This window comes from Cinclus cinclus, chromosome Z (genome assembly GCF_963662255.1).
Source record: "Cinclus cinclus chromosome Z, bCinCin1.1, whole genome shotgun sequence".
Taxonomy (NCBI): domain Eukaryota; kingdom Metazoa; phylum Chordata; class Aves; order Passeriformes; family Cinclidae; genus Cinclus; species Cinclus cinclus.
In genome coordinates, this window is record NC_085084.1 from 26,262,405 (window position 1) to 26,289,092 (window position 26,688).

The 26,688-nt window shown below is 36.2% G+C and overlaps 1 protein-coding gene across 1 annotated transcript in view; it reads right to left on the reverse strand.

Moving 5' to 3' along the window:
* Positions 1-26,688, reverse strand: part of MAN2A1 (mannosidase alpha class 2A member 1) — a 115,075-nt gene that overhangs the window by 64,660 nt on the left and 23,727 nt on the right. The window contains exons 4-8 of the mRNA XM_062512840.1: positions 16,123-16,294; positions 14,297-14,424; positions 12,655-12,828; positions 8,779-8,965; positions 3,377-3,554 (exon numbers count right to left, since the gene is read on the reverse strand). Of these exons, the coding sequence (XP_062368824.1) occupies positions 3,377-3,554; positions 8,779-8,965; positions 12,655-12,828; positions 14,297-14,424; positions 16,123-16,294 (839 nt within the window). The remainder of the gene's footprint in view (positions 1-3,376; positions 3,555-8,778; positions 8,966-12,654; positions 12,829-14,296; positions 14,425-16,122; positions 16,295-26,688) is intronic.

Sequence of the window (26,688 nt, forward strand, 5' to 3'; positions counted from 1 at the left end):
TGGATGGGACTCTGGGCAATCTGATCTAATTGAAGGTGTCTCTGTTCATTGCAGGGCAGTTGGATGAGACAGCTTTAAAGATCCCCTCCAACCAAAACCATTCTACAACTCACAAAATATGAATTTTTAAAAATTTAAATAGATATATAAAATAATATCAAAATGTTAAAAAAAAAAGAGTGAAGCACTGTTTCATGTCTCACAAGTAAGTTTGTAATACATGACCTAAGTAATACCTCAATATTACCCAGGCAGCTGTCTGGGCTAAGTAAGAAATGTAATGCAATGCAACAAAAATATAGTTCTACAAATCCTATCTTTTCAAAATTAACTTTCTTGTGCTCCAGATCTTGCTTAACCCAAAAGATGACTGTTGATGAAAAAGAATTAGCATTTGCTTTAAGAAACTGGTTCCTCAAACTCTGTACAAAGAAATTGCATTTAGAGATGCAATATGTGGGAGTATAAAAAGAAATTAATTATCTTCTGGTCATTTTAAAACATGCTCAGGCATGGTAACAGCAGATCTTTATGGGCTGGGTCATAAAATGGTGTCCTCAAGATTCAGGGACACAACAAAAAAAAAAAAATTATGTCAATGCTGTTAGTATTGAAAAATGTTTAAAAAGGCATAGCTGGCAAAATGGATTTTGAATTAAAGTGAAAAAAATATTAGAGGAAGCTGTAACAGGACAGAAGACATTATGTTACCAGAAATATCTTCACTATAAAGTATAATGATAATATCAAGCAACTTTGCCTCCCATTACTATTATTATTTTTAACAAGTCTACAATGTAGCATGCTACAATTTTTAATACCAAAAGCAAATTTCAGTAAAAATATTTTCAAAGTGATTTGGAATATTAGAACTATCAGCCTATCACTGTGACAACAAAATCAGAATTTTTAATCATTAAAAAAACCCCTAACACTTTCACTTCAAAGTCATTCAGATCATCCAAGTATTTGTTAGGTAGATACAGTATCTTGCCACTTTAAATGGCAGTAAAGCAGAGAAAGATAAATATTGCCCCTGAAATCCCACCATTAGTAAACCTTGCCTTAGCAGGCACTTAAAGGATACCAGGTGTTTCCCTCACTATCAATGGCACCTTTAAGTAGAAAACAAAAAAACAAAACCAATGAACCAAGAGAAGACACAGAGATGATCTCAGTTCTGCACTGAATCAGAGAAGTAAAACCACACTAGAGAAAGCATCAATCAGGTGAATGGAAACAGTGAAATAACCTGGTAGAGTCTTCTATTGACATACAAAAAGACTCAGCTTAATTAATATATAATAGGTGCAAAGAAGATGTCTGAATAGGAGATTGAATTCCTCAAGAGCAAAATAGGTATGTTTTACAGTGATGTACCACATACTTTTAGAACAGAATAGCGGCTGGCAGGAGAATTTCAGTGCTAACAGACATATCTTCTAGATCACAAAGAGCTGTCTGAAAGAATAAATCTCTCTCCAGATTAGAAAGGCAGAGTAGGCACTTCCTTGTGTAAGCAGTAATGTCCCAGGCATCTCAACACTTCAGGAAGAAATGTGAACTCTTCCTTTATATAATCTAGATTCTTACATAGCTGAGCATGTCTTGTTACTTGCCTGTGGAGTTATATTCCACTGGGAAAGTGCAGAAGAGTGAAAGTGAAAGCTTTCCATTTAAGCTTGTATTTTCAAGAATAAATTACATCCATTTCAAACAAAACAAATAATCAAACCAAACCAGAAAAACACAAACAAAAGCACCCCAACAGTCAGGCAACAAACAACTAAGAAAGAAAAAAGAAAAATAACACAATCAGAGAGAGAAAAACCTAAGTATCTGAATAAAATAGAAAGGAGAAATGCTCTGATGCCAGCTGCTCAAAATACCCTAGGTATGAAGTGGCAGACCCAAAGGATTTTGTATATTTTTGTCTGGGTATTAACAACCAGTAAAAGGGTCAGGTACTTCCATAAAGGAATCAAGGGTTAATGTGACTCCAGCTAGGCATACCTAGCCTAATGAAACAGACTTCTAGAATCATTGACAATGGGCTGACCAGAACCTTTTAGAAGAGGAATTTTCACTGGTCTCTGAAGAATTACTTCAGAGCTAGAGCCTTCAGTTTTTGCCCCAGAGACAAAATCATCCAGCCCAGGTTATTAAGAACTACAGAAAATATGTTGCTGGTAGTATCCAAGGAGTAACTACAGGTATGGTACATACATTTTTGACAGGAATAAAGCTAGTGATAGGAGCAAGCTTTAGTTTTAAATGACGGAATTTAGTTTTAAAAAATTTGGAGAGTACTCTCCAGGTGTACCTCCATTCACTAAGACATACTGGTTCTTCACCATACATCATGTCATGCACAACCCATAGAAAACACATGAAATCCAGTTTACAGATAAAATATAATCCCAAGAAATCCTCTTTCTTATGCAGAACACAAGTCCAGAAGTCAGCAGAAAGTAACGATATACTACAGGCAGTACTCAAACGCGCAGCTGGAAGAATCAGGGGAGGTCTCAGAAAAGACAAGCAAAAGTAGATGCATGCACAAATCATGTGAAAGATACCAGACCAGGTTTTAAAAAAAAACTAAATGTGAAAGCAGCAAAAAGTGCACTCTCAGGTGGCACTCAAAAAAACCAAGGTTGTGGCCCCCATTTGTTATTGTCATGCTGACAGACAATGAAAAGTTGTCAGAGTACAGAGAACATTTATAGTACAAGAAGTCCTAGGGCCATCATCTTACACATTAGAGCATATGAATGAGTGTTTTAATTCTCACACGTAATTGTTGATTTGAAGTGGCACCTCCTCTGATAATTGTGTTAGTATACTCAGTCCTTTTGTAGCCAGGTCAGTCTCAGATTTTACTGTACTCAACAAGATGTGCCAGCAATGGCATCTCTTTAGACTTTTTAGTTTGTTTTGGGATATAAAACCAAGAGGATGCAAATAAAGCAGCAAAATCTTCTTGCACTTCTAATAAGAAAATACAATTGTTTTAAGTAAGAAAGGCTATGACTCTAAAGTAACAATACCTGAAGCCTGTGAAAACAGAAGCACAAAGAAAAGGATCAGACCTACTAGCTGCTCTCCAAACTAATCTAGTTTGGAAACTATGTATAGTTTTCAAGCTGATTTTATTAAGAGCAAAGCATTTGTTTTGGGGGAAGAGAAGTTAGTAAAGGCAAAAAAAAAAAAATGTAAGCTACCAAGACACATCCATTTGCTCTTAAATAATATATAAAGTTTCACATTTAAAAAAAAAGAAACAAACTTAACCATATTTATTTTTAACTTGAAGAATCTCAGAATATTGGGAAATACTGTTTTCTCCACAAACCAGAAAATGTGTTGTAGTCACCTTAACATGCCACTCAGGATGAGAATTCATATAATCAAACAGCTTCTGATAATTCTGGTACTGCTGATCCCATTCTGAGCTCTCAGTGTAGCGGAAATCATCTCCAAGTGGAGCTAACAGAACTTTCGTACGGAAAAGCTTTGACTTCTTCCTGTATTGATCTAATATCATCCAAGCTCTTGAGGAGAGAAAAAAATAAGAGCAATTCAGATCATAGAGGGAAAAAGGTCAGCCTTTGGCAAGACAATTCTTAGATACCAAGTTGTGCATTAGAATGACCCTAAACAAAACATACAAAATTCTGTTATCTTACTTTGTAACAGAAATTTGGTTGCAATTCCCCCCACTGGGACACCATATTCAACCTACAATTGTTGCAAACACCGTGCGAATTCAATCCTTCAGTAAGTTTATTAAGCTCCATCTCAAGTAGTAGTGCAGTTTGGATCAATTTGTGCCTGTGCCAAAACTAACCTACAGCTCAAATTATGTTTACCTGCTTTATATTTATATAACAATCCTAATCCTGTTCAGCTCCTATTTACAAGAATAAGCAAGCTCTTCCCAACCCATCTAACACCCTCCTTTGATATATTTTTTATATCTTCATGTTCTTGGCAGAAAAACCCTCCACAAATTCATCTCTGAGGAACTCCAGCCTTGCAAATAAAAAAAAAAAATATTTCAGGAGGAAGTTTATGGCTAAAAATCACTGTTCTCCCTTCAGCCAGTTTCTTACGTGTCTTAGAGCCATCCCTCTTGACTCTTAAGAGTCCTGAAAACTTAAACCCACTTGTATGCTTTTATGCATTTGGCCTTAAAAAAAAACCCCAGTGAACCCAGAAACAAAATACTCACACATGCACTCACAGAAAAAGCTGCAGAATTATACTTTGGCAACTATTAATTCTAGAATGAGTAAACTAACAGCTCCATAGCAGCAGCAATATATTCAGACTCACAAGTCTGATAGATAGGTTACTGAAAAAGTCAATTTTCAACTCTCCCCTTCCAAGTCACAATTATTATCAGCATCTTCAAATGCTGATACTCTGCAATTAAAATTATGTAAATAATTCTCACAGGAAATATAAAACATAGTAACATATTTAAGAAAACAGAAATACAAATTTCAAGGCTTTAAAGACAAAATAGTAGAAAAATTCAGACTCTAATGAGGTTCTTTTGTTTCTTCACGTCTTTTTAATAGATGACCTAGCAAAATCTCCTTTCAACTCATGCTCTTGAAGAATTGCTATATAAACATTTATGCAGAAATTATAGTCAAATATATTTGAAACCCCTATTTCTTTGAACAGCATGTCAGGGCTTACTTATTTATCTGACAGCAGAAGTACTGTATAAACACAAGGTCTGACTGTATTCTGGAGGGAGAAAGGAGCCACAATATTAATTTTAGTTAAGGATCTACAGAGCTCTGAGACTGGAATTTACCCAGCTAGTGGCTTCCCCCATAACCTGTCTATTAGTGGATTTATAGTTCAGATTGCAATTCAATACCTTCTATGGCTTTAAACAGATTTAAACACAAAAGGTTCCTCACCACACAACTACCAGAACAATTGGCACAACACAAGACTTGGCAGTGCTTCCTTCTAAGGAGCCAGTCTAACCCAAATTTTCCACATATAGGCTATGGCTGAAAACATACTTTAGTGTTGAGGTTCTTGAAAAATACAGGTTACAGTTAACAGGATACTTGACTTTGACATTTCTCTTCAAAGTGCTCTGTTTTTTTTCCAAATATCCTGCAAAATTTGTCAGTATTGCTGCTATTTCTTTGTCAAAGTACTGACAACTGTGGGATTATTACATGTTTTTTAAGAGGACAGCGAATCTGCCTCCATCACAAACCACTTTTAATTGCAAAAACACTGAAGAACATCAGTTCAGCTATATCTTTCTAAGTTTCTTTAAATAAATTTCTAAATCATTAATTAATACAGGAGTGTGAGACTGCCAGCAGAAAGCTCCAGACGGAGCACAGTGAAGGCAAAAGAAATACCTCTGGAGAAAAAAAAAATATTCCACCGAGTCTCATAATTTTTTTCCCTTTATTGTTCTCTGGGGAAACAGAATTTTGATTTTGATACATTTTTATATGTATTCTGCCTACCTGAATGAAAATCTGAAAACCATGCAGGAGATCAGCCATGATAAACTTTTTGTTTTCAGGCTTTCAGATTATCACTGAATGCTTGAGACCTTTCAAAAATACAGGAAATCTTTTTGTACCACAACTACTTTCAATGAAGAACCCAAGTATTTGAGTAAATAAATACCAAAACAATAAATATGGCTGGTTTTGATCCTTCTTATGTTAAAGGAAGAGGAGCAATAGCCACCTGAGGCAGGCAATCACAAACATTAACCACCATGTAACCATATCATGCGACGATAAAGATAAAAAAGCTGAAGGGCAAAAAAACTGAGCTTTTGAACAGTATCTGGTGAAGAGGAAAGTCCATTCTCTACTTCTTCTCTGAAGCACCTAACTTGCTGCAAAGATTCTCTCCTATTTATTTCATGCTTGGGAGAGAGAGACACACACCAAAGCAAACTGTGCTTCTGCTAACAACTCGTTTCCATTCAAGAAAAAACAAAAAAAAAATCTACCCAGGAAAAAAACAACCAAACAAAAAACAAACAAAAAACCCAAACAAACAAACAAAAAACCAAACCAAACAAAACAAAACAAAAACCACAGCTGCTTTTTCTTCCTAATGAGAAAAACTTCACACTTCAGCATTCAAACACATGGATAAGGATGCAGCTGCGAATCAGGGAAAGTGCAGTTGTAGTCTTTATAACCTAAGCTGCTATGAAGTGTAACTAAACAAATACAGGTTTTCAATTAGGTTGCTGCTTCATTCCTTCTTATCAGGTCAAAACTTATGTGGCAAGGCAGTGAAAAACCCCAACAACTACTAGCCTGAAGTTTTCAACTCAGCCACACTTCAACATATATGTAAGACCATAATAGTATTGAAATTAAATGTCACAGTCCCAGCTGAGTATTCTAGATCTGGGTTTTATTAATTTTGTTGTGGCTTTAGCATTGAAAAAAGGTCAGTGATCTAAACCTGTTCTCTAAATTAATCAGCTTTTTTCAAATCCATTAATGTCCTGTACTTTTCTAGTCTTAAATAATCAGAGATAAGAGGCAGATTAATTAGTGTGCTGCAAACCTATAACCTTGGAAAACTTATGATGTAAAGATAGATTTTTCAGTTCTGGAACTCACACATCTCCTCATCATAACTACTGTAAAAAATGCTATTCCAGAGGTCAGATCAATAACATTTTTGGTTGTCTACAATATTCCAACTTTTTCAATAAAATACATGTAGTGTTTTAGTATTCCTAATGGAAACATTACTTCCTGTGTTTTAGTGGGTATATGTGAAACTAGATACTAAAAGTGTGATTCCAGTGTTCCAAGTGTAATCCAGGCTTCCAACTCAAAGACCAGGTGTTAGTTTAACTTTTCCCATATATATCATACAGCATACTGATGTTTCAACTCTCTATTAAACACCAAAACTACTTTTATCTAAAAAAAGATGATGCAAAATATTAAGTTTCAGACACATAGTGAGATGATAATCACTTCAACTTGGTCATATGTTCACTACATCCCTGCCCCATTTATTTATTTTCAATATCCTTTGACATGTGAAAACCCATTCCTTTTACAAGGTCTAATTTAGATTGTTATGTAAAAGTTGCATCTAGGAAGTGCAGGAATTAAGAATAATTTAAAACCAAGACTCTTAAAAATACTATTTCAAGCAGACACTCTAAATTATACTCATAGCCTCTATGTTTCAAGTATTTGTTAAACAAGCTCTTCTGCAAATATTTGTCTCAGCTAGTTGAGATATTAGTCAAGATTTTTCTTTTTTACAGCTTCGATTTAATGACATATGAATTTTCCTTCACATGCAACAGGCACTGTGGGCGTCACAATTTTTCTGCTTTTCTCCTGTCAGCATCATCTGTCTTTTCTCTACTCTAATAAAACCCTCTTTTTTCTATCATCATTCCAATTTCTACCTTTAAATACAGCACTTGTAACGTATGCTGTTTCATTTTGGTTTTATCTTCAGTAATATTTTGTAACTGAATTTTGCATAAGTGAAGTTTTGTGATGCTTGTCAGATTTTATACTCAGAAAAATAGCAATCCATACTTGACACGTAGACAAGGGCATCATAATCACATCATCACTTTAAAACTTCAGCATCAAGGACCAAAAAGTCACCCTGCTCTCCTTAAGACATTTGCTACACTCAGCCATTTGCACAAATTATAAAAAGCCACCTCAACTTTTAACTCTGGAAATCTGGTATAGTGTGAAGCCCGAAGATAGCAACAGGACCCATAAAATCAACCATATTCTGGAAAAACCTTTGGCAGTCTAACTTACTTGCCTTTCTTTTGCTTCTTTTCCTTTTTCTCTTCCTTTTCTCTTCCTCCCTCCCCAATTCCCAACCTCCATTCCCCACCCCTGTCAATCAAAATTGAGAAGCAGTTTTTTAGAAGTATAAATTTGATTCTTAACTGTGGCAAATCTCAGTGTTTCTACTTGAAAACTAAAACTGAGGTTACTAGGAATTTCCACCCTGGGCACAAAGAAACAGGAATCAAATTAATTTAAGGTTTATACTTCAAGAAGCATAGGCCACAGATTGCCAAACTATTCAAGGATGTACCACGGGAAATATCCTACTGTTTGTAGTTAAAGCACACTACATTGTGCTGCCCCTGAAGTGTTTCACTTGCAGGGGACAGATCACTGTTCATAAAATTCACATAAATCACAGTAAACCAGTAACATGAGTCCAAACAGATGACTTTGCTCTGACTGTCATTCAGAGATGGTCTCATGTATCGTGAACAGAATTTTTTTTTAAATGCCCCTTCCTTAACTATAATTTTTCCTCTATGTTCATTAACAGCTATGTTACCGAACTAAGAAGTGAACATTACATTATGTAATAGGTATTGTTTACCCATGTCAAGCTTATTTTAAAAACTTGTACTGATTTTGACTGGGGTAGAGTCGCAGTGGCCAGTATGCCTCTGTGATCTGAATTTGCTCTGATGACAAGGGTGACAACAAGGAGATGATTTTGTTATTTCTGAGCAGGACTTGTGCAGAGTCAAGGGTTCTCCTGCATCTCAACCCATAAGTTTTCTCATTTTACTCTTCTGATTCTCTTCCCCACCCCACCATGGCAGCAGTGAGCTTAGTGGAGCTTAGCTGCTCAATGGGGCTGAACCACAACAGAACTAGATTCACCAAGCTATGCCAGACGTCCTCCTTGGCCAGTAAAATATATATATTTTTTTAAGTCATTCCCCTGAGGAGTATGTACCTGTGTTGAACATTTCCAGCATGAATGACTTCTGGTGGGACTCTCCAAGGGCAACTTATTCTTCCTCCAGGAAGCCGTTTGAAATCAAACTGGCAGCAGATTTTCGGATCCGGGCCACAGGTATGAGGAATATCATAGCTATAGAAAGGCATCATATGACAAAGAATATCTGTACTGGATCCCAAATCTGGAATTAAATAGAGTAAAACTTTAAAATAAACCCTCTCAGATTTCCCAAAAATAAATCACTTCCACATTCTCTGTCCAAGGATTGTACTAGAAAGATACCACATCAAGACAATTTCTTATTTTGAATATCCATAGTGTGAATCTATTTTTGTACGTACTTTATATGTATAAAGAGGGTAAAAACAGAGATGCAACCAAGATTGGAATGTTCTAGTGAAACACCACCTGACTGGGAAAGACAGGAGCAAATGTTAGGTGTGTTTTACCCAGACAAAACTTGTGATTTTCAGAAATTTAGAAGTAATAAAATACATATTTTATACTTTGAGTGGATTAAAACAACAGTTTTAAAAAAACAAATATCAAAATAAAACAAAGAAAAAAACAAACCAAAAGCCAATCATCCTGCTGTCACTGCCTCATTAGCACAATATTTGAATTGGCTGAAATGTTCTTACACCTACACTTTATTTCCACACAGTACTAAATAAAGGAGTAGGAGGAAGAAAAAAAGAAAAACCAAGTAAAAGAATCTTTCACCCCTTTTACTTCTGTTATGTATACTTGCCAGGAATAAGAAAGAATGGAAAAAACAAGAGAAGGTAAACGCAAAAACAAAAGTGAAAAGAAAGGAAGTTGAGACAAACAATGGCAATAATACTGATTTAACATTTAGTGTATTTCCAAACTCACAGAAATTTTCAATTCCCATTCTGTTATGCAAAGAGAAAAAAGAGAAAAAAAGAGAAAAAAAGAGAAAAAAAGAGAAAAAAAGAGAAAAAAAGAGAAAAAAGAGAAAAAAAGAGAAAACAAAAGAGAAAAAAGAAAAAAAGAGAGAAAAAAGAGAAAAAAGAGAAAAAAGAGAAAAGAGAGGGGAAAGGGAAGGGGAAAGGAAAAGTAACAGAAAGGAAAGTTAAAGAAAGGAAAGCTTAGGAAAGTTCAGGAAAGCTTAGGAAAGTTCAGGAAAGGAAAGGAAAGTTCAGGAAAGTTCAGGAAAGTTCAGGAAAGGAAAGTTTAGGAAAGGAAAGTTTAGGAAAGGAAAGCTTAGGAAAGTTTAGGAAAGGAAAGGAAAGGAAAGGAAAAGAAAGTTTAGGAAAGGAAAGTTCAGGAAAGTTCAGGAAAGGAAAGTTTAGGAAAGGAAAGTTTAGGAAAGGAAAGTTTAGGAAAGGAAAGCTTAGGAAAGTTTAGGAAAGGAAAGGAAAGGAAAGGAAAAGAAAGTTTAGGAAAGGAAAGTTTAGGAAAGTTTAGGAAAGTTTAGGAAAGTTTAGAAAAGCTTAGGAAAGTTTAGGAAAGGAAAGGAAAGATTAGGAAAGGAAAGTTTAGGAAAGTTTAGGAAAGGAAAGGAAAGTTTAGGAAAGGAAAGGAAAGTTTAGGAAAGGAAAGTTTAGGAAAGGAAAGTTTAGGAAAGGAAAGGAAAGTTTAGGAAAGGAAAGGAAAGTTTAGGAAAGGAAAGTTTAGGAAAGGAAAGTTTAGGAAAGGAAAGTTTAGGAAAGGAAAGGAAAGTTTAGGAACATTTAGGAAAGGAAAGTTTCAGGAAAGGAAAGGAAAGGAAAGTTTCAGGAAAGGAAAGTTTCAGGAAAGGAAAGTTTCAGGAAAGTTTCAGGAAAGGAAAGTTTCAGGAAAGTTTCAGGAAAGGAAAGTTTCAGGAAAGTTTCAGGAAAGTTTCAGGAAAGGAAAGGAAAGTTTCAGGAAAGTTTCAGGAAAGTTTAGGAAAGTTTAGGAAAGGAAAGGAAAGTTTAGGAAAGTTTAGGAAAGGAAAGGAAAGTTTAGGAAAGGAAAGTTTAGGAAAGTTTAGGAAAGTTTAGGAAAGTTTAGGAAAGTTTAGGAAAGTTTAGGAAAGGAAAGGAAAGTTTAGGAAAGTTTAGGAAAGTTTAGGAAAGTTTAGGAAAGGAAAGTTTAGGAAAGGAAAGTTTAGGAAAGGAAAGGAAAGTTTAGGAAAGTTTAGGAAAGTTTAGGAAAGGAAAGTTTAGGAAAGTTTAGGAAAGTTTAGGAAAGTTTAGGAAAGTTTAGGAAAGTTTAGGAAAGGAAAGGAAAGGAAAGGAAAGGAAAGGAAAGGAAAGGAAAGGAAAGGAAAGGAAAGGAAAGGAAAGGAAAGGAAAGGAAAGGAAAGGAAAGGAAAGGAAAGGAAAGGAAAGGAAAGGAAAGGAAAGGAAAGGAAAGGAAAGGAAAGGAAAGGAAAGGAAAGGAAAGGAAAGGAAAGGAAAGGAAAGGAAAGGAAAGGAAAGGAAAGGAAAGGAAAGGAAAGGCAAGTTTCAGGAAAGGAAAGGAAAGGAAAGGCAAGGAAAGGCAAGGAAAGGAAAGGCAAGGCAAGGCAAGGCAAGGCAAGGCAAGGCAAGGCAAGGCAAGGCAAGGCAAGGCAAGGCAAGGCAAGGCAAGGCAAGGCAAGGCAAGGCAAGGCAAGGCAAGGCAAGGCAAGGCAAGGCAAGGCAAGGCAAGGCAAGGCAAGGCAAGGCAAGGCAAGGCAAGGCAAGGCAAGGCAAGGCAAGGCAAGGAAAGGAAAGGAAAGGAAAGGAAAGGAAAGGAAAGGAAAGGAAAGGAAAGGAAAGGAAAGGAAAGGAAAGGAAAGGAAAGGAAAGGAAAGGAAAGGAAAGGAAAGGAAAGGAAAGGAAAGGAAAGGAAAGGAAAGGAAAGGAAAGGAAAGGAAAGGAAAGGAAAGGAAAGGAAAGGAAAGGAAAGGAAAGGAAAGGAAAGGAAAGGAAAGGAAAGGAAAGGAAAGGAAAGGAAAGGAAAGGAAAGGAAAGGAAAGGAAAGGAAAGGAAAGGAAAGGAAAGGAAAGGAAAGGAAAGGAAAGTTTCAGGAAAGTTTCAGGAAAGGAAAGTTTCAGGAAAGGCAAGTTTCAGGAAAGTTTCAGGAAAGGCAAGTTTCAGGAAAGTTTCAGGAAAGGAAAGTTTCAGGAAAGTTTCAGGAAAGGAAAGTTTCAGGAAAGTTTCAGGAAAGTTTCAGGAAAGGAAAGGAAAGTTTCAGGAAAGTTTCAGGAAAGTTTAGGAAAGTTTAGGAAAGGAAAGGAAAGTTTAGGAAAGTTTAGGAAAGGAAAGGAAAGTTTAGGAAAGGAAAGTTTAGGAAAGTTTAGGAAAGTTTAGGAAAGTTTAGGAAAGTTTAGGAAAGGAAAGGAAAGTTTAGGAAAGTTTAGGAAAGGAAAGGAAAGTTTAGGAAAGGAAAGTTTAGGAAAGGAAAGGAAAGTTTAGGAAAGGAAAGGAAAGGAAAGTTTAGGAAAGGAAAGGAAAGTTTAGGAAAGGAAAGGAAAGTTTAGGAAAGGAAAGGAAAGTTTAGGAAAGTTTAGGAAAGTTTAGGAAAGGAAAGGAAAGGAAAGGAAAGGAAAGGAAAGGAAAGGAAAGGAAAGGAAAGGAAAGGAAAGGAAAGGAAAGGAAAGGAAAGGAAAGGAAAGGAAAGGAAAGGAAAGGAAAGGAAAGGAAAGGAAAGGAAAGGAAAGGAAAGGAAAGGAAAGGAAAGGAAAGGAAAGGAAAGGAAAGGAAAGGAAAGGAAAGGAAAGGAAAGGAAAGGCAAATCTCTTAAATTTAGCTGGATTAAAGGCTTTTTTTTCAGATTTGTAAAAGTAAAATTTTTAGGTATAGAACTAATGCTGCTCAATCTCTTCTGTAAATATTTCCACAGTACTTATTCAAGTTGTCTTCATATTTTACTTGCGTAAATTAACAAAACAAATTTTCATAAAGGAAGGACACATACCCCAGTTCTGTCTCCAAAAAAATTCTAGTGTCTTCTGTGTTGAAAAATGTTTTTTAATTGAATAATGAACTCTCTGTATAAGCATATTGGAAAATCCTGCACGCTTCAGAAGGTAGGCCATTGTTGGTGAATGCCCAAATGGATCAACTGCCCATCCAGACCTTGGTTTTACTCCTTTTGAGAAAAGAAAAAACGTAAAAAGGGAAGAAAGTTCTACTTTTCACTCAAAGGAAGTGATTCCCATAATTCAAATGAGAGTACTAATGATAGCATTTCCAAGATGATATACCCATTTAAGTATTAAGCCTCCTTCGGAACCCTGGAATTATAAAAGCTAGAATTAAACAGTTAAACAAGAAAATGAATATAAGTAAGGCATTCTAAAAAAATTTAGAAAAACTTAAAAACAGTATTCCTTGTTGCTACACTGCTTCAAATTTGCATCAAACATCTTTATTTGGAAACACTAATACTCATCCTCTTTCACTTAAAGTAGTTTACAGTTGTTAAAATTTTAAAAGAAAGTGGAACTAAAATGAATGGTTGTGGATCGGTAAATGTGGTAGCTTATTGAAATGTCACTTATTTAAATACTGTTACTCTTCTTTGGCTTCAGAACTGATTTTTTTATTAGTTTGTTAATCAATAGAAACATTGATTAATACCGCTTTTTCACTGAACTTTATGCTAGTAAATAAAGAAGCTACATCTAACTTTTGTTTAATTCATCAACATGGCTCCTTTGGTACTTTTTAATGTCTTTACAAAAAAAAAAAACAACAAAAAAAAAAACAGTAAGGAATGCATTACCCTTTTATTAGGTCTTCCCTTCCCCCTCCAATTATGCCAAGCTGTGTTTATGGAAATTGCAATCTAAGAAAAACAGTCAAAGACCTTTCCAAAATAATTTCAGTTAATTGGATGAAATATTGTCAATTTATTATTAAAGTCACTGTTCAAATATCTCCCATATAAAAAGGTTTCTCTCATGGAACTAAACAAAAGAACATCCCAAAGCAAGCAAAACAGTTCAGCCAATGTAACTGCAGCCAGTTACTCTTCAATTCTAACATTACTATAGATTTAGGCTTTATAAACTACTACTACTGTAGCTACTGCTGCTGCTACATATTAATTTCTTTTTGTTTTTATTTGTTTTAAGCCTTACAGAAGAGAAACTAATGAACACAGAGCAGGCAGAATAGTTCCACATAAGAGCAGGAAGAATTTTAAAGCAGTTTTAAGAATTTTGTCACGATTTTCAGAAGATAAAAAAGGCAATTAAATGACGCCACAGCAATTAAAGACTGTTTAGACCAGACATGGGATCTAAAATTCAGCATGATCTAGTGTTAATATGTGGTTATGCCAATATAATATGGATATCATTGGTCAAGACAAAATGCTGTGGCATAAAATTCTTCAAATATATTTTGTCCAGGAACTTCTATCTGCAAACAGGAATGGCAAATACCAAGCTTGATCCCACAGCTCTTCCTGTAAGATCCCACCTCTTCCTGATTTAATGTTTCAGGAAAGCTGAGTAAAAAGAACCTTCCAAGCACCTCAGAAATTTTAAAAAAATTAATTTCTTATTGACTTCTTGTATTAACATAGTTAAATTTTAGATAAATGTACACACCAAGGTTCTTTTCTAGCCACTGGTGTCCTTCTATCATTTGGTCAATTACTGCAAAATAATGAGAAGAAGCTTCATCAGGCATGACCCATCCTCCTGTTACTATTTCAAATTGTCCATCTTCTATTAACCTGAAAAATACATAAATCATATTCAGAATCTTCCATATGAAAACACACTCTTAAAATCAATTTCTGTATAGTCAACAGGCATCTACCAGTAATGTGATTCCAAAATCTAAATTTACTGTGCTACTTCCATCACTGGACTATACTTCTTTAATCAAACAGGGAAAAAATGAACTGTTGAACAGTGAAATATTTAATGACCTTGTGCAACAAAAACCAGCTCTAGTGCATGTACCATATTAGATTTTTTTCAAAGAGGAAGAAGGCTGTTTCCTGCATAGATTACAAAAATAAAATATATGTGTGACAGCACTGAAGAGCAAGCTGCTTAGACACAGCACATTTCAAGCATTGCTAATATCTCCCCATCTTTGATCTAATATCCCTTTTAGAGTTTAAAGAGCTGATATATTTTGGAAGTTTATTGTATTTATAAAGGCTTCACTCATTAAAACTCCTTCTTGAAACAGGTCATAGGACAACCAAGACTCACTACTGTCAGTGATAATAAAGCTCCCACTCCCAGCATCAGGTTGTCACTACAGTTTCAGCACTTACACTGTTCACCAGCACAGAAGTGTTTAATGATTTCAAGAAAAAAACACAGGGAACTCATCTAAACTTAAGCACATCACAGATGATACCCATAAGAGTAATGAAAAGCATGCAACAAAAATAATCTCAAGTACAGGTTCTCCAAGTCTTCTCCAGTCTGAAGTGCAGTTTAACCAATACGTTAACTCCTCTGAAGAGAGCACATAGCTCCCTCGTGACTATCATTTACTCTTTACTGTGTTCCAAGGGATTTTTTAATGTAAAAAACACCACACAGCTGTGCTATAATACTCACCTACTGCACATAAAATTTTAATATGTAGGTTTTTTTACCTAGATCCCAAGATTTCCAACTTTACCTAACCTTTCCAGCTGTGAAGATCTCACAGACTTTATGTATACTCCAACACATGCATGTCAAAGAGGGGCATGAAAAGGAGCATCACCAAGGGCATCACAAGGATGAGCAAAGAACCGTCAGACTCAGTCTTAAAGCCAATAAAAATAAGAAAAAATCCCCATTTTTTGAAAACTCCAAACTAGACCCATACTGCAGGTTTATCCAAGCAGCCTGCTTCCTTGTCTCAACACCTAGGCAGACCTTTTACTTCTATATTCCATTTTGACTTGTGATTTTAAAAATTACTAATAGCAAGGGTGTAGAGTATGTACTACCTTACATTAAAGCAGCTTCATGTTTATAAAACCCCTTTGTCCTTAAACACAAACTCACAAATTTTGTTCAAATAAAAACCTCACAAAATTTACTTATGTGTATAACAAGGGAAAAAATACCATATATAAAGAGCTAAGAACAAAGATTATATATATTTTACTGTAAATTCCTTAGTGTGATTTCAAATAAAGATTATTATTGCTACTCCCTTACAATTTGAACATGTTAATGGTTGTACATGGGAACTTTTAGTCAAATTTTTAGTGCAACACAGTAATTTGTCTCCACTTCTCTGAGCAGATTTCTATTTTGCAACTGGGAGAAAACCAAACCAAGCCCAAAACGTCAGAACTGAAGCAGCTGGTTATTCTAGCAATTCTGCATCACAAGTGAAATCTCAAGTTCAGAGCATGGTCAAATACACAAAATCTCAAAACAAGACACATGGAAGAAAAGTTCAGTATTCAAACCTTTTAACAGCATCTTTTTTTTGGCTATCTATTCCATCCCACCATTTTGAGAAGTAAGAAATCTCAGACCATATAAATTTCCTTCGGTTGTCTTCTTGCAATTTTATAACCATATTATTTAAAATATGCTGTGTCTGATCTCTGAAGTAATCATCAAAAGTCTTCAGCCAACCTAGGAAAAAGAAAATGTGAAATGAAGCCTGTTTAGAGAACTGGATTCTTAGTCTCTGTAGAGAGTGGTCTCTGAGAGAACTCCTTCTTACTCCCCAGAAAAGGCTAAGTAAAGACTTCTTAAAAAGTTGACCTTTACATGGCATGGAGCTTGAAGTGATAAATTTCCAAGGAGTTTCTTTCTACAAAGATTACATGTTTTATTTCTTAAATGTATAAACATATGGAATTATTAGGCTTTTCACTTTCTAGTTTTTCAATGCCTTGCATAGTAGAAAATTTGATCAACAGAATACATGGACTCAAATAATTGTGCTTCAGTGAGATGCAAAGGAAAAAGAAATGCTAACCACATTTTCACATTTACAGTCTTACCTAATATTTAACCTCTTCATAATACTTTGCATGAGAGATATATGCATCTTTCTTCACAGAAACTGTAAATATAGCTCAAAAAAACCTGTGTCTACTTATTACTTACTGTAAAGTGTAGCATTCCTACACCTAGCAGCTTTTGTCATGTATGCACATTTTAAGATTTTGTGAAAGCTTCCACACTATGTGAAGACTGCACTCCAGACAAATATTATACTTGTAATTCCACTCTGATTTACCAGTTCAGTTCTGCCATTGTAACAGTGCCAGTCTGCTTATAAGATACAGGATTAGGCTGTTATGGAATGATATTGTATTGCCTCAAGGAAATTATATACATGCAGAAACTTCTACTTCTAAAAATAATTCTCAGGCTTAATTAAGAAAAAAACTTTATACTTAAATAAAATATGATTATTGACTCAGAAAGGACATATTGTACCTTATTTTTGGGATACAAAAACTCAAACATTCTTCTCAGGTAGATGGAGAGCTACTGTTTTTAATTTGTAAAAGAAGAAATAAAACTATAACACTCAAGAGGAAAAGTTCTAGGTCATTCTTTTTTTCTTTTACAAATGTTTAGAATCTAGAAGACTCATCGCCTTTCAGACAAGTTTCTGTACAACAGACAAGTGAGATCCAATCTGTCTTAAAGGGGGAAAATGCATTTTGTCAAGGTAGTTAATATGAGGGCCTAAAGCATAAAATTAAAACACTTTCTTTAGAGGAATGGCAATACCTTGATACAAAAAACAGTTGACAGTAAATTACTGCTATGCAATAGTTTAAAGACTGAAAATAAAAATGTGATGAATAGTCTGAATTTGTAATCAAATTTCTTTCTGACCTCTTCCTATTTCAGTCTGGGTTTTTTTTTAATAGATGCTTCCACTCAAAGAATTAAGATTACATAGAAAATTATTCTTTCTCAATTCTCATTTCCTTTTCAACAAATCAAGGGAATGTTTTAGTGAAAATTACATCAAAAATATCCACATGAATTAGACTACCAGTTTATAGCTTTATATCAGAAATTTCTTCTGCAAGACAGTATCACCCTAGCACACAACTAAAGGAGGATAAAATTAAAACCATCCCACGAAATTCCTGTACAGAAATATGTTATCATCATAAACTATTTTAAAATATTTTCATATTGCAGCAATAAAAGCAAATTTACACTAAATTAGTCTTCTGAAATATTCTTTAAAAAGTTAATACACCAGCCTAACTAAAACACCGAGTTAAATGTCAAACTAGCTCACAAAAGAATACAGTATGATGTAGGAAGAATGGTGTTATAAATGAAAGATTGTTTTGCTTTAACAAGGTCAGTTTATTAAGCTAAGGAAGATTGTAACATGGTTAATACACTGAACTGAACTGAATAGTATTCCAGGAATGAGCCCTAGGAAATTGTTGGGGGTTGGTTCTTTCCCTTTTCCCTCTGTGGAATTTTCCCCATTGTCATGCTAAGATACCTGTTGACTGGGCCCTGGTGACAAGGGGGAGGAGAGAGAAGAGGGAAACCCCTCGATATCCAAACAGCCAGAAGAGGAAGCGGAAGGCTGGGCCTTGGCCCATTTTTCCCCCCGCGGAGTTCGGACGAGAAGGACGATTGCTGCCTCTCCTCCTCACCATCCCAGCGCCGGGAAACCACTATCGGACCCTGCCCTGCTGCCTTCTCGCTGTAACCTGCCACCATCCAGCACTCTGCTGAGCACCAGGACCCACACCGTGAGCGGAGGGCTCTCTCCATCTCTCTCTCCCCCTGGGACAGCTCTGCCATCACCCCCAGCCCTCCTGCAGCTCTGCGGGACCCGCCCGCCCCCAGCACCGGGAACTGCAGCTCAGGGAAAAGGTGCCTGCAGCCAGAAAGGGACTGGGACTGAGTTACTGTTGTGTTTGTGGCTAATTTCACAGCTGTTGTTGTTCTTGTTTGTCATGTTAGATATACTAGTAAAGAACTGTTATTCCTACCCCCATATCTTTGCCTGAGAGCTCTCTTAACTCCAAAATTATAATAATCGGAAGAATCACATTTTTTTTTTTTTCAGTCCAAAGGGAGCCTTCTGCTTTCCTTAGCAAACACCTGTCCTTCAAACCAGGACAGAAATTTTTACAGGTATCCATAGATTTAGCTGAAAGCCAACAGAAAGTCCTCTGAAATTTAATTACCATACATCTATTTATTTATGGACTGATGAAAAGAATATTCTGCATTGAAAAGGGCCTAAAATGATCACCTAGTCCAACTGCCTGACCACTTCTGAATTGACCAAAAAAAGTGTTAATAAGGCATTATGCAACTGCCACTGAAAAAACCTCCCCAGGAAGCTGCAGAGAGCAGTGAGGTCACCCCTCAGCCTCCTTTTCTCCAGACTGGACAAACCCAGACTGCCCAGCTACCCCTCACTGGACAGTCCCTCCAGCCCTTCCAGGAGCTCCACTGCCCTCCTCTGGGTACATCCCAGTGCCTTCATATCCTTCCTAAAGACCGGTGCTCTAAACCAAATGACTTACAGAGACTCTTCAATTTTGCATGGAGATATACAATAAAAACTTAAAAGCAGAAAATTTAAATAAAAAATCAAAAGCTAAATAAAGTAATGGATAAATCAATGTCCAGTTGACAGCTAGATTATTATTTCACACCTCAGTCCTTAATACAACATAATAATTTACAACTCAAGTTCATTCTTGTGCTTATCTAGACACTAAGAATTTGATCGCCGGCTGAAAGAAAAGTTGAACAGGAAACTTTCAATACCAAGACAGTTTACACATGGAAAAATTGCAATACTGCAAATCTGTAATTACCTAGGCTAAATATGCTATTAACAGCAAAATAAGACTTGGAGGTTTAAATGTACATAAAGTTCTTCGTCACCATAAAAATCACAGAATCACCGAGCTTATATAGGACGTCTGAAATTATCAAGTCCAACCACTGACTAACCACCACCTTATAAATCATATGATGACACTGAGTGCCATGCGCAGTTTTTCCTTCAACACCTCCAGGGATGGTGACTCCACCATTCCAATGTTTAACAACCCTGTAAACAAGAGAAAAAATAGTACTGTCTTTCATAGCATTATGACTTAATACATAGCTTGACTTAATACATATTGAGGACTTAGCCAGATACTTTCATTTTCTGCCATCCTATGTGGTAACAACAGAGGGTACACACTGCTGAGCTGCTTGCCTTTTGATCCTCTGTCTCATGCTTTTCCTCAGAAGTGTGGAAACTTGCTATTTTCCCCCACGTCTCTGAGATTTATCATTGTTATGCAGCTGTTTATTTCTTTGATTTTTTTCCCCACTGTAACATAAATTTACTTGACAGCAAACTCCAAGAATTAGGTTGAAATATCCACACAACTCATTACTCCACAAAAAATCCTGAAATATTTAATTAACTGATTTTCCACTATTCTTGTCTACAGTTTCAAGTTCAAATTCTTTCCTGAGGCTCTATCAGCTCCTTGCACTAGAGAAAAGCAGTCTTGTGTCTTAGCATGGTTGACACAGATGAGAGATAAAGGGAAACTTTCAGGACAAATTAGCATTATTTAAGAAGTTACTTTATTAAGCAAAAGCCCTTAATAATTTGATCATGACAAGAATCACAAACCCATTTATCGCAAAAGTATTTAAGTACTGCTTACATATACCTGCAAGACTCCTGGGGTGTTTTTTCACGTTTGCTTTTTTTGTTGTTTAAAATTAACTGTTGAAATAAAACAAAATTGGCTTTACAATTGCTTACTTCCACAAGTCACCCTCCAAAGTTTAAGGGGAAATGTGCCTTTAAAAAAATTTCTTGTTTCTGATGAAGTCTTTTTTAATGAAGAGGCAGATCTCATGAATTTCTGCAATATTGTGCCCATACATACTAGACTAATGCATTTTTGATAGAAGTTTGCATCTCTGATTTACTTTTCAGAAGATCACAATTAACTTTACTGAGCCTAAAATTCACACATCAGTGACGCTTCTTGCAACACAAGAAACTTGAGTAATTCATTAATTTTATGCTAGTATTAAATAAAGCCATTAAGTTTCAGCTAACACTGTACAGCTTTCCAGAAAATAAAAGCATCCTCTTTGCAAATATATAGTGGAACTTCAGTTCTTGATCTTTAAAATGTACACCCAGGTTAGTAAAAATTATCAGTAATTTTTATTTTTTTTATATTTATGTTTGATTCTCAGCTAACTAGTTCCTGTAAGAAGACACAGTTGAGTCACTGTTTTGATAGCTGAGGAAGTAAAAAAAGTATCACAAATTGTGAGGATGTCATTACTCTTAATTACATCCAAGTTCCACATAATGAAACAGTAATAGGTTTTCATATAACAAAAACAGAAAAAAAACCCCACCAACAACAAAAATACCAAACAAACAAACAAAAAAGGACATGTAGCCATGACTTCTTACCTCTAAAAGAAGAGCTCTAAAGAACTTAAGCATTGTGTGCATGTGTGTTTAATTGATCACACACAGGCAATGACAATAAGGCAAATACCAGAAATAAATCCAAAAGCTAGTTTTAACTTATATTTTAGTAAGTATGATTACACACGAAAACAATTTGGCCTTAGCTCCTTCGTGGAGCTAGATTCAGCATTTTTAAAAGACTCTTATTTTAAAGTAGAGAAAACACACTTTTTTCTTTTTTAAATTCAGAAGTACTGCATCATCATTCTATGATGGAAAATACAGAACAGACATAAAGTTAATATTTTATAGATATTTCTGACGTAACATTTCAGCACTAATTTCACCAAGAAGTATCTTTTCAACAAAGATGAATGACTCACAGTGAAATAAAGCTTGAAAAACCTGATAGTAAGGCAATCTCAAATTAAAACTAAAAGCTGTATAAGATTGTTTCTCATTTTCCTGTTTCACATAGTCAAATCAGAGAAAAAGTCCCCTGAAACATTCCTATGTTAAACCATTCATTCTGATTCAAAAGAAAATAAATACATGAGCTTGTTTCTGCAAAATATGTACCAAAATAAAATAATTTAGGTAGAACAAGATACCCTGAAATTTTAAAACTATGACAGTGTATTTACTTTTCCAACAGCATACCTTAACTTGTAAAAGTTCTCTGCTCAAGGTAAAACAAGAATAATTTGATTTATCAGGCTTAATTTCATAAGCATAACAAAAATTTAAATGACTGCACATTTCACAAAAAGTAAAATCTGACATGGTCTGTGAGATACTACCAAAATTATAGACTTCTTACATTTTAGGTCCTATGCAATACTTATTTTTGCTTTGGTACAAATCAAATCTGCTGCCATCATAGCTAAGGTAAAAAGGAAATTTCTACTGATGAGCAGTCAAAAGTGTCCTTTCTGTAACAGTCCTGTCAATTTTCAAAGGAGCTGCACCTCCTCTGCAAACACAGAAATATTGAGAAATAAGCCAGGAATAAAACTCTAATTTCCCTCACTCAGCATGTCAAGAAAATCTTGTGAGCTGCCCATTTCTTGTATTTCAGTGGGTCAAACAACAGTTTAAGCAATCTGTGTTCCAAACATGTCAGGAAAACTAAGAAGTTACCAGAAAAACATATCCAGACCCAGCGAACAGAAAACATATGAGAAACTCCATGGTATATTAAGAGCACCAAATTTCATGGTCAAGTTTTCTTATATCTTAACACTGACTTAGGTCTATATAGATTTCCTCCTGAGAAATGGAGACTGTCTTAAATAATAAAAGGTGATTCATGTGAATAGTAGTAAGGCAAAGTTACCAATGTTTTACATAATTGACGAAGCGTTAAAAAGTAGTGTTTAGTTCTGACCTATGTACCCATACACTTGCATGTGGATTGAGAAGAAAGAGGAAAATCTACTTCAGTCACTTTCAATTGCACTTATGTGCTGAGTATACTAGATCTGTAACCACCACATTCAGCAAGGAAATACTCTTATCCAGTACACACATATATTAGAAAGCTCGTAAGTCTCAATTTTTAAATAGTGTAATGAGAAGTCACCACCAAAATTATTACAGATCAATAAATGTTAGACGTGTCTTTCCATCTCTCTGGTCATATCCGAGCCTCATCTTTCAAGTCTATGTGTGCTGGTAGACAATCTCATCATCCCTGAGCAGAGCTCTCCCTTCTGCATTTCAGCTGCCTTCTCCACTTCAGGCAGCCACAAAAAACCACAGTTGAAGCAGGTGAAAGTCAACAAAAGGGCTCTGCCAGCACAATAGGTAATATGCTCACTCCTTAATCTGCTCCTGATAGAATTGCCACCTATCTGTGATAGCTATAACCTCACACAACAACCAAACTTCTCTCCATTAAGATTAAGCTGCACTAGGTGAGTCCTCCAAAAATCAAGCAGGCTACTAAGGTGCTCAAATCTTTATCAGCTGCCAGCAACTAAAGACAATTGTGTCACCACTGATCAGAAGTCTGAAGGGGACCCCCTCTGAACACTTATTTCCCAAAATGGGTAAACACATTAGCTACTGCATGGAGAAGCACAAAGATCCGAAGTTTGCAGGTCATGGTTAAATTCACACAGAAGCAGCTAATCCAGATTTAGCATCACAAAGTATTTCAGAGCACCGGCAACAGTCATCCCTTCAAAAAGGAAGGTGGAACCTAAACCCACTGCCTTCCCTAGTAATTGTGTTTCACATGTTCACAAAGCGACTTGGATTGGAAAGGACCATGTAATTTCCAGCCCCACACAAGTAGGGATGCCACCCCATAGACAAGGTTGTTTCAAGGTCTTTTATTTGCCTTTGAGCTACACATTCTTGCCAGCATAACTGGTTATATGAAAAGTTGAAAAGAAAGTAGCCTCAGATGAGAAAACATAAAATCTAATGAGGTTTTAAAGCTTCTGCAGCTAATACAGTAATACCTTTACTGACCCCATTTCACATACATTGTTACACTGTACATTCATGATGACTTAAGCTTTTTTTTTCTAGAAAGCATTTTCTTTGCACAATGCTTTTAATTCTCTGTGGAAAAGGAAGAAGGTAACCATTAGTTATACAGGAGATTCCAGATATTACAGATATATTTTCCTTCTTTCAAGTGGTTGTTAATTGCAATTTCATACTGCAAAAAAACCCCACAGGAATGTCCTTAAAAAGCAGTATCAAGCAATGAGATTTCTATAAAACCCTTTACAAAAGCAAACAATAACCAGTCTCACACAATCACCTTTGGTGAAGGAATGATTTACTTTTACCAGGGTTCTATCTCAGTTTACATCTACTGAATATCAACTGAGACGCTTGGATATGCCAAGAGGTATTTAGGTTGTATGCAAGAGGTGATACATTTTAGCTGCTGCTGGTGAAAGACAGACATGATTTTATTGTAAAGGCATGAAGAACTTACATACTAAGAACAATGACTTGGGAACAAAAACAGACATCAGCAAGAAAATCAACTCTCAGTGGTGAATGACAGTAGCATCAAGACTTCAGGCAAGCCCTTGTGAACAACATATTCAGGAAAAAAAAGAGCAAAAAAATTATGGAGACAGCTCTCGTAACTTCACAGAATTTTTCAAACTCTGTCATTGAAAGGACAGTCACAGGCAGGACTTCTCTCACAGATGAAAGAATAAGTACCTTACTGTACATCAAATTTATGACTCTCTCCAAGACAAATGTAATCAATGCTTGTAAAATCTATCACTGAAGCTATGCTCACTATGGCCTACATCTCTATTTTTGGAGGAGGACCATAGCAGTGCTTTAGAGGGCAAAACAGAATCAGATTAAACTTCCTTAAAAGGAACTTTCAGAGGTATACCAAGAGGCATCACTCACATGTAAAACTATGAAATAAACACATGGCTAATATACTTCCTACATAAAGAGGAAATTGCTACTGAAAAAAGGAAATTCCATGATTGATAACACAAGAAGATAAACAGGCAAAGACACTGGTGAAGCTACTTCTAATTATGGAGCAGTATTTACACTTTGTCTGTCTAACAGGTTTACTAATTTTAAATACTCACAAACTCCTTTGGAGGGTTTGGGAAGATGGGTGGTTTTGGATGCATTTTTTTTACTGGGATTTTTTGGTGGTATAGGTGTTATTTTATCAGGGACCCAGTCTTTTGTTTAGTTTGTTATTGCTGGAGGGTGGCAGTTTGGAGTTTTTTACTTGTGTGCTTGTGTAGGTTTGTTGGGGTTTTTTTGTTGCTGTTTTTGGTTGTGTATTTTAAACATAGGCCAAAAACCAAGAAGAATGCCATGGAGAGGGTCTCTGGATCTAGAGGAAAAGCCTGTTATTCTCTGACTCTCCAAAAGGTGGTATAATATTTCAAGCATCATGGCAAATATTTAGTAAAGTTCAAGGCATTTTTCACTGAATGAGTTTAGAAATTTTCATCCACATTTGGAGACTGAGAAGAGATGTGGCCATCATCTCAACAATTCCACTATTTTGGGGACCCTTTGTATAGAAGCAATACAGTGATATTCAGTCTCCTAGTTTCAAAAGACATATATCTAAAAACTGGGGTCTCTGATGAAGTTGTGCATAGCCTAATATTAATGGTCCAGCTGAGGCAAAAATAGCCTCCAGACTTTATGGCCTGCTTAGCATACAGTGAGGAGGAATATAATTTTTAGTGACATATGGTAGTTACTACCCAAATAGTCATAGAATAATTTGGATCAGAGAAGGCTTCTTAAAAAAACAAGTCAAATCATTAATCTAGTACCACAGTTTTCACCACTAAACCAGGTCCCTAAGTGCCCATACCTGTTTTTATGAACATTTGCAGAAATGGCTCTTCTCTGGGCAGCCAACTGCAATGTTCAAGCATATTTTCACAGAAGTTTTTACTAATATCCCACCTAAACCTGCCCTCGGCACAACTTGAGTTTCCTATTGTACTGAAACTTGTTACATGGTAGAAGAACCCAATTCCTGCCTGGCTATGACCACCTCTCAGGTAGTGGTAGTGATAAGGTCCCTCCTGAGTATCTTTTTCTCCAGGCTAAATGCACTCAGATACCTCATCAAACTTGTGCTCCAGACCCTGCCCCAATTCCATTCCCTTCTCTGACACACTCCAGCTCCTCAATGTCCTTCCTGAACTGAGGGGCCCAGAGCTGAGCACAGCGCTGGAGCTGTGGCCTCAGAAGTGCCCAGCACAGGGCACAGGTCACTGCCCTGCTCCTGCTGCCCCACTATTGCTGACACAGGCCATGATGCCCCTGGCCTGCTTGGCCACCTGGACACAGCTGGCTCATGCTCAACTGCAGTTTACCAGCCCTGTGAGGTTTTCCACTGGGCAGCACTCCAGCCACTCTGTCCCCAGCCTGTAACACTGTCAGGAGTTGTTGTGATCCAAGAGCAGGACCCAACATTTCACCTTATTGAACCTCATACAGCTGGCATTGGTCCCTACCCAATCCGTCTAGATTCACCTGTAGAGCAATAATCTTCATGTGAGAAGTGGTTCCGTAAACTCGGAGAACTTATATTTCTCAGATTCTTCAGAATAAAGGCTCAGTGAGACATTTTTCGTAAATAGAACTGGTGCTACAGGATGAACCAAATCCTATTAAGGTACCCAATGCCAAAGCTTGTCATACACAAAAGGTGTTGCCTGTTGTGGTTTAAGTCTAGCTGGAAATAAAGCCCCTTGCAGCAACTCCCCTACTCTGGCCTGCTCTGGTGAGAAAGAGACAAAAAAAAACTGGAAAAGAGATACAGATGGTGTATAAATAAAATAAAACCAAAATTAAATTACTAGAACCTGCAGAAAAAGTACCAGTAGAAATTAAATTTTAAAAAAAATAATCAGTGCCAGAACAGTGAGTCCCTACTGAATCTCATTACTTGAATAGACCCTGGTGAAGTTATCTGCAAATCTCTTCACAGCTTACCTCAGGACATTCCCCTGCAGCTTCTAAGCCTCATGCTCTTGAGAAGTTACCTCAGCCTACACTGCGCACAGGGTGTTCAATTCAGCTGAAGACATTC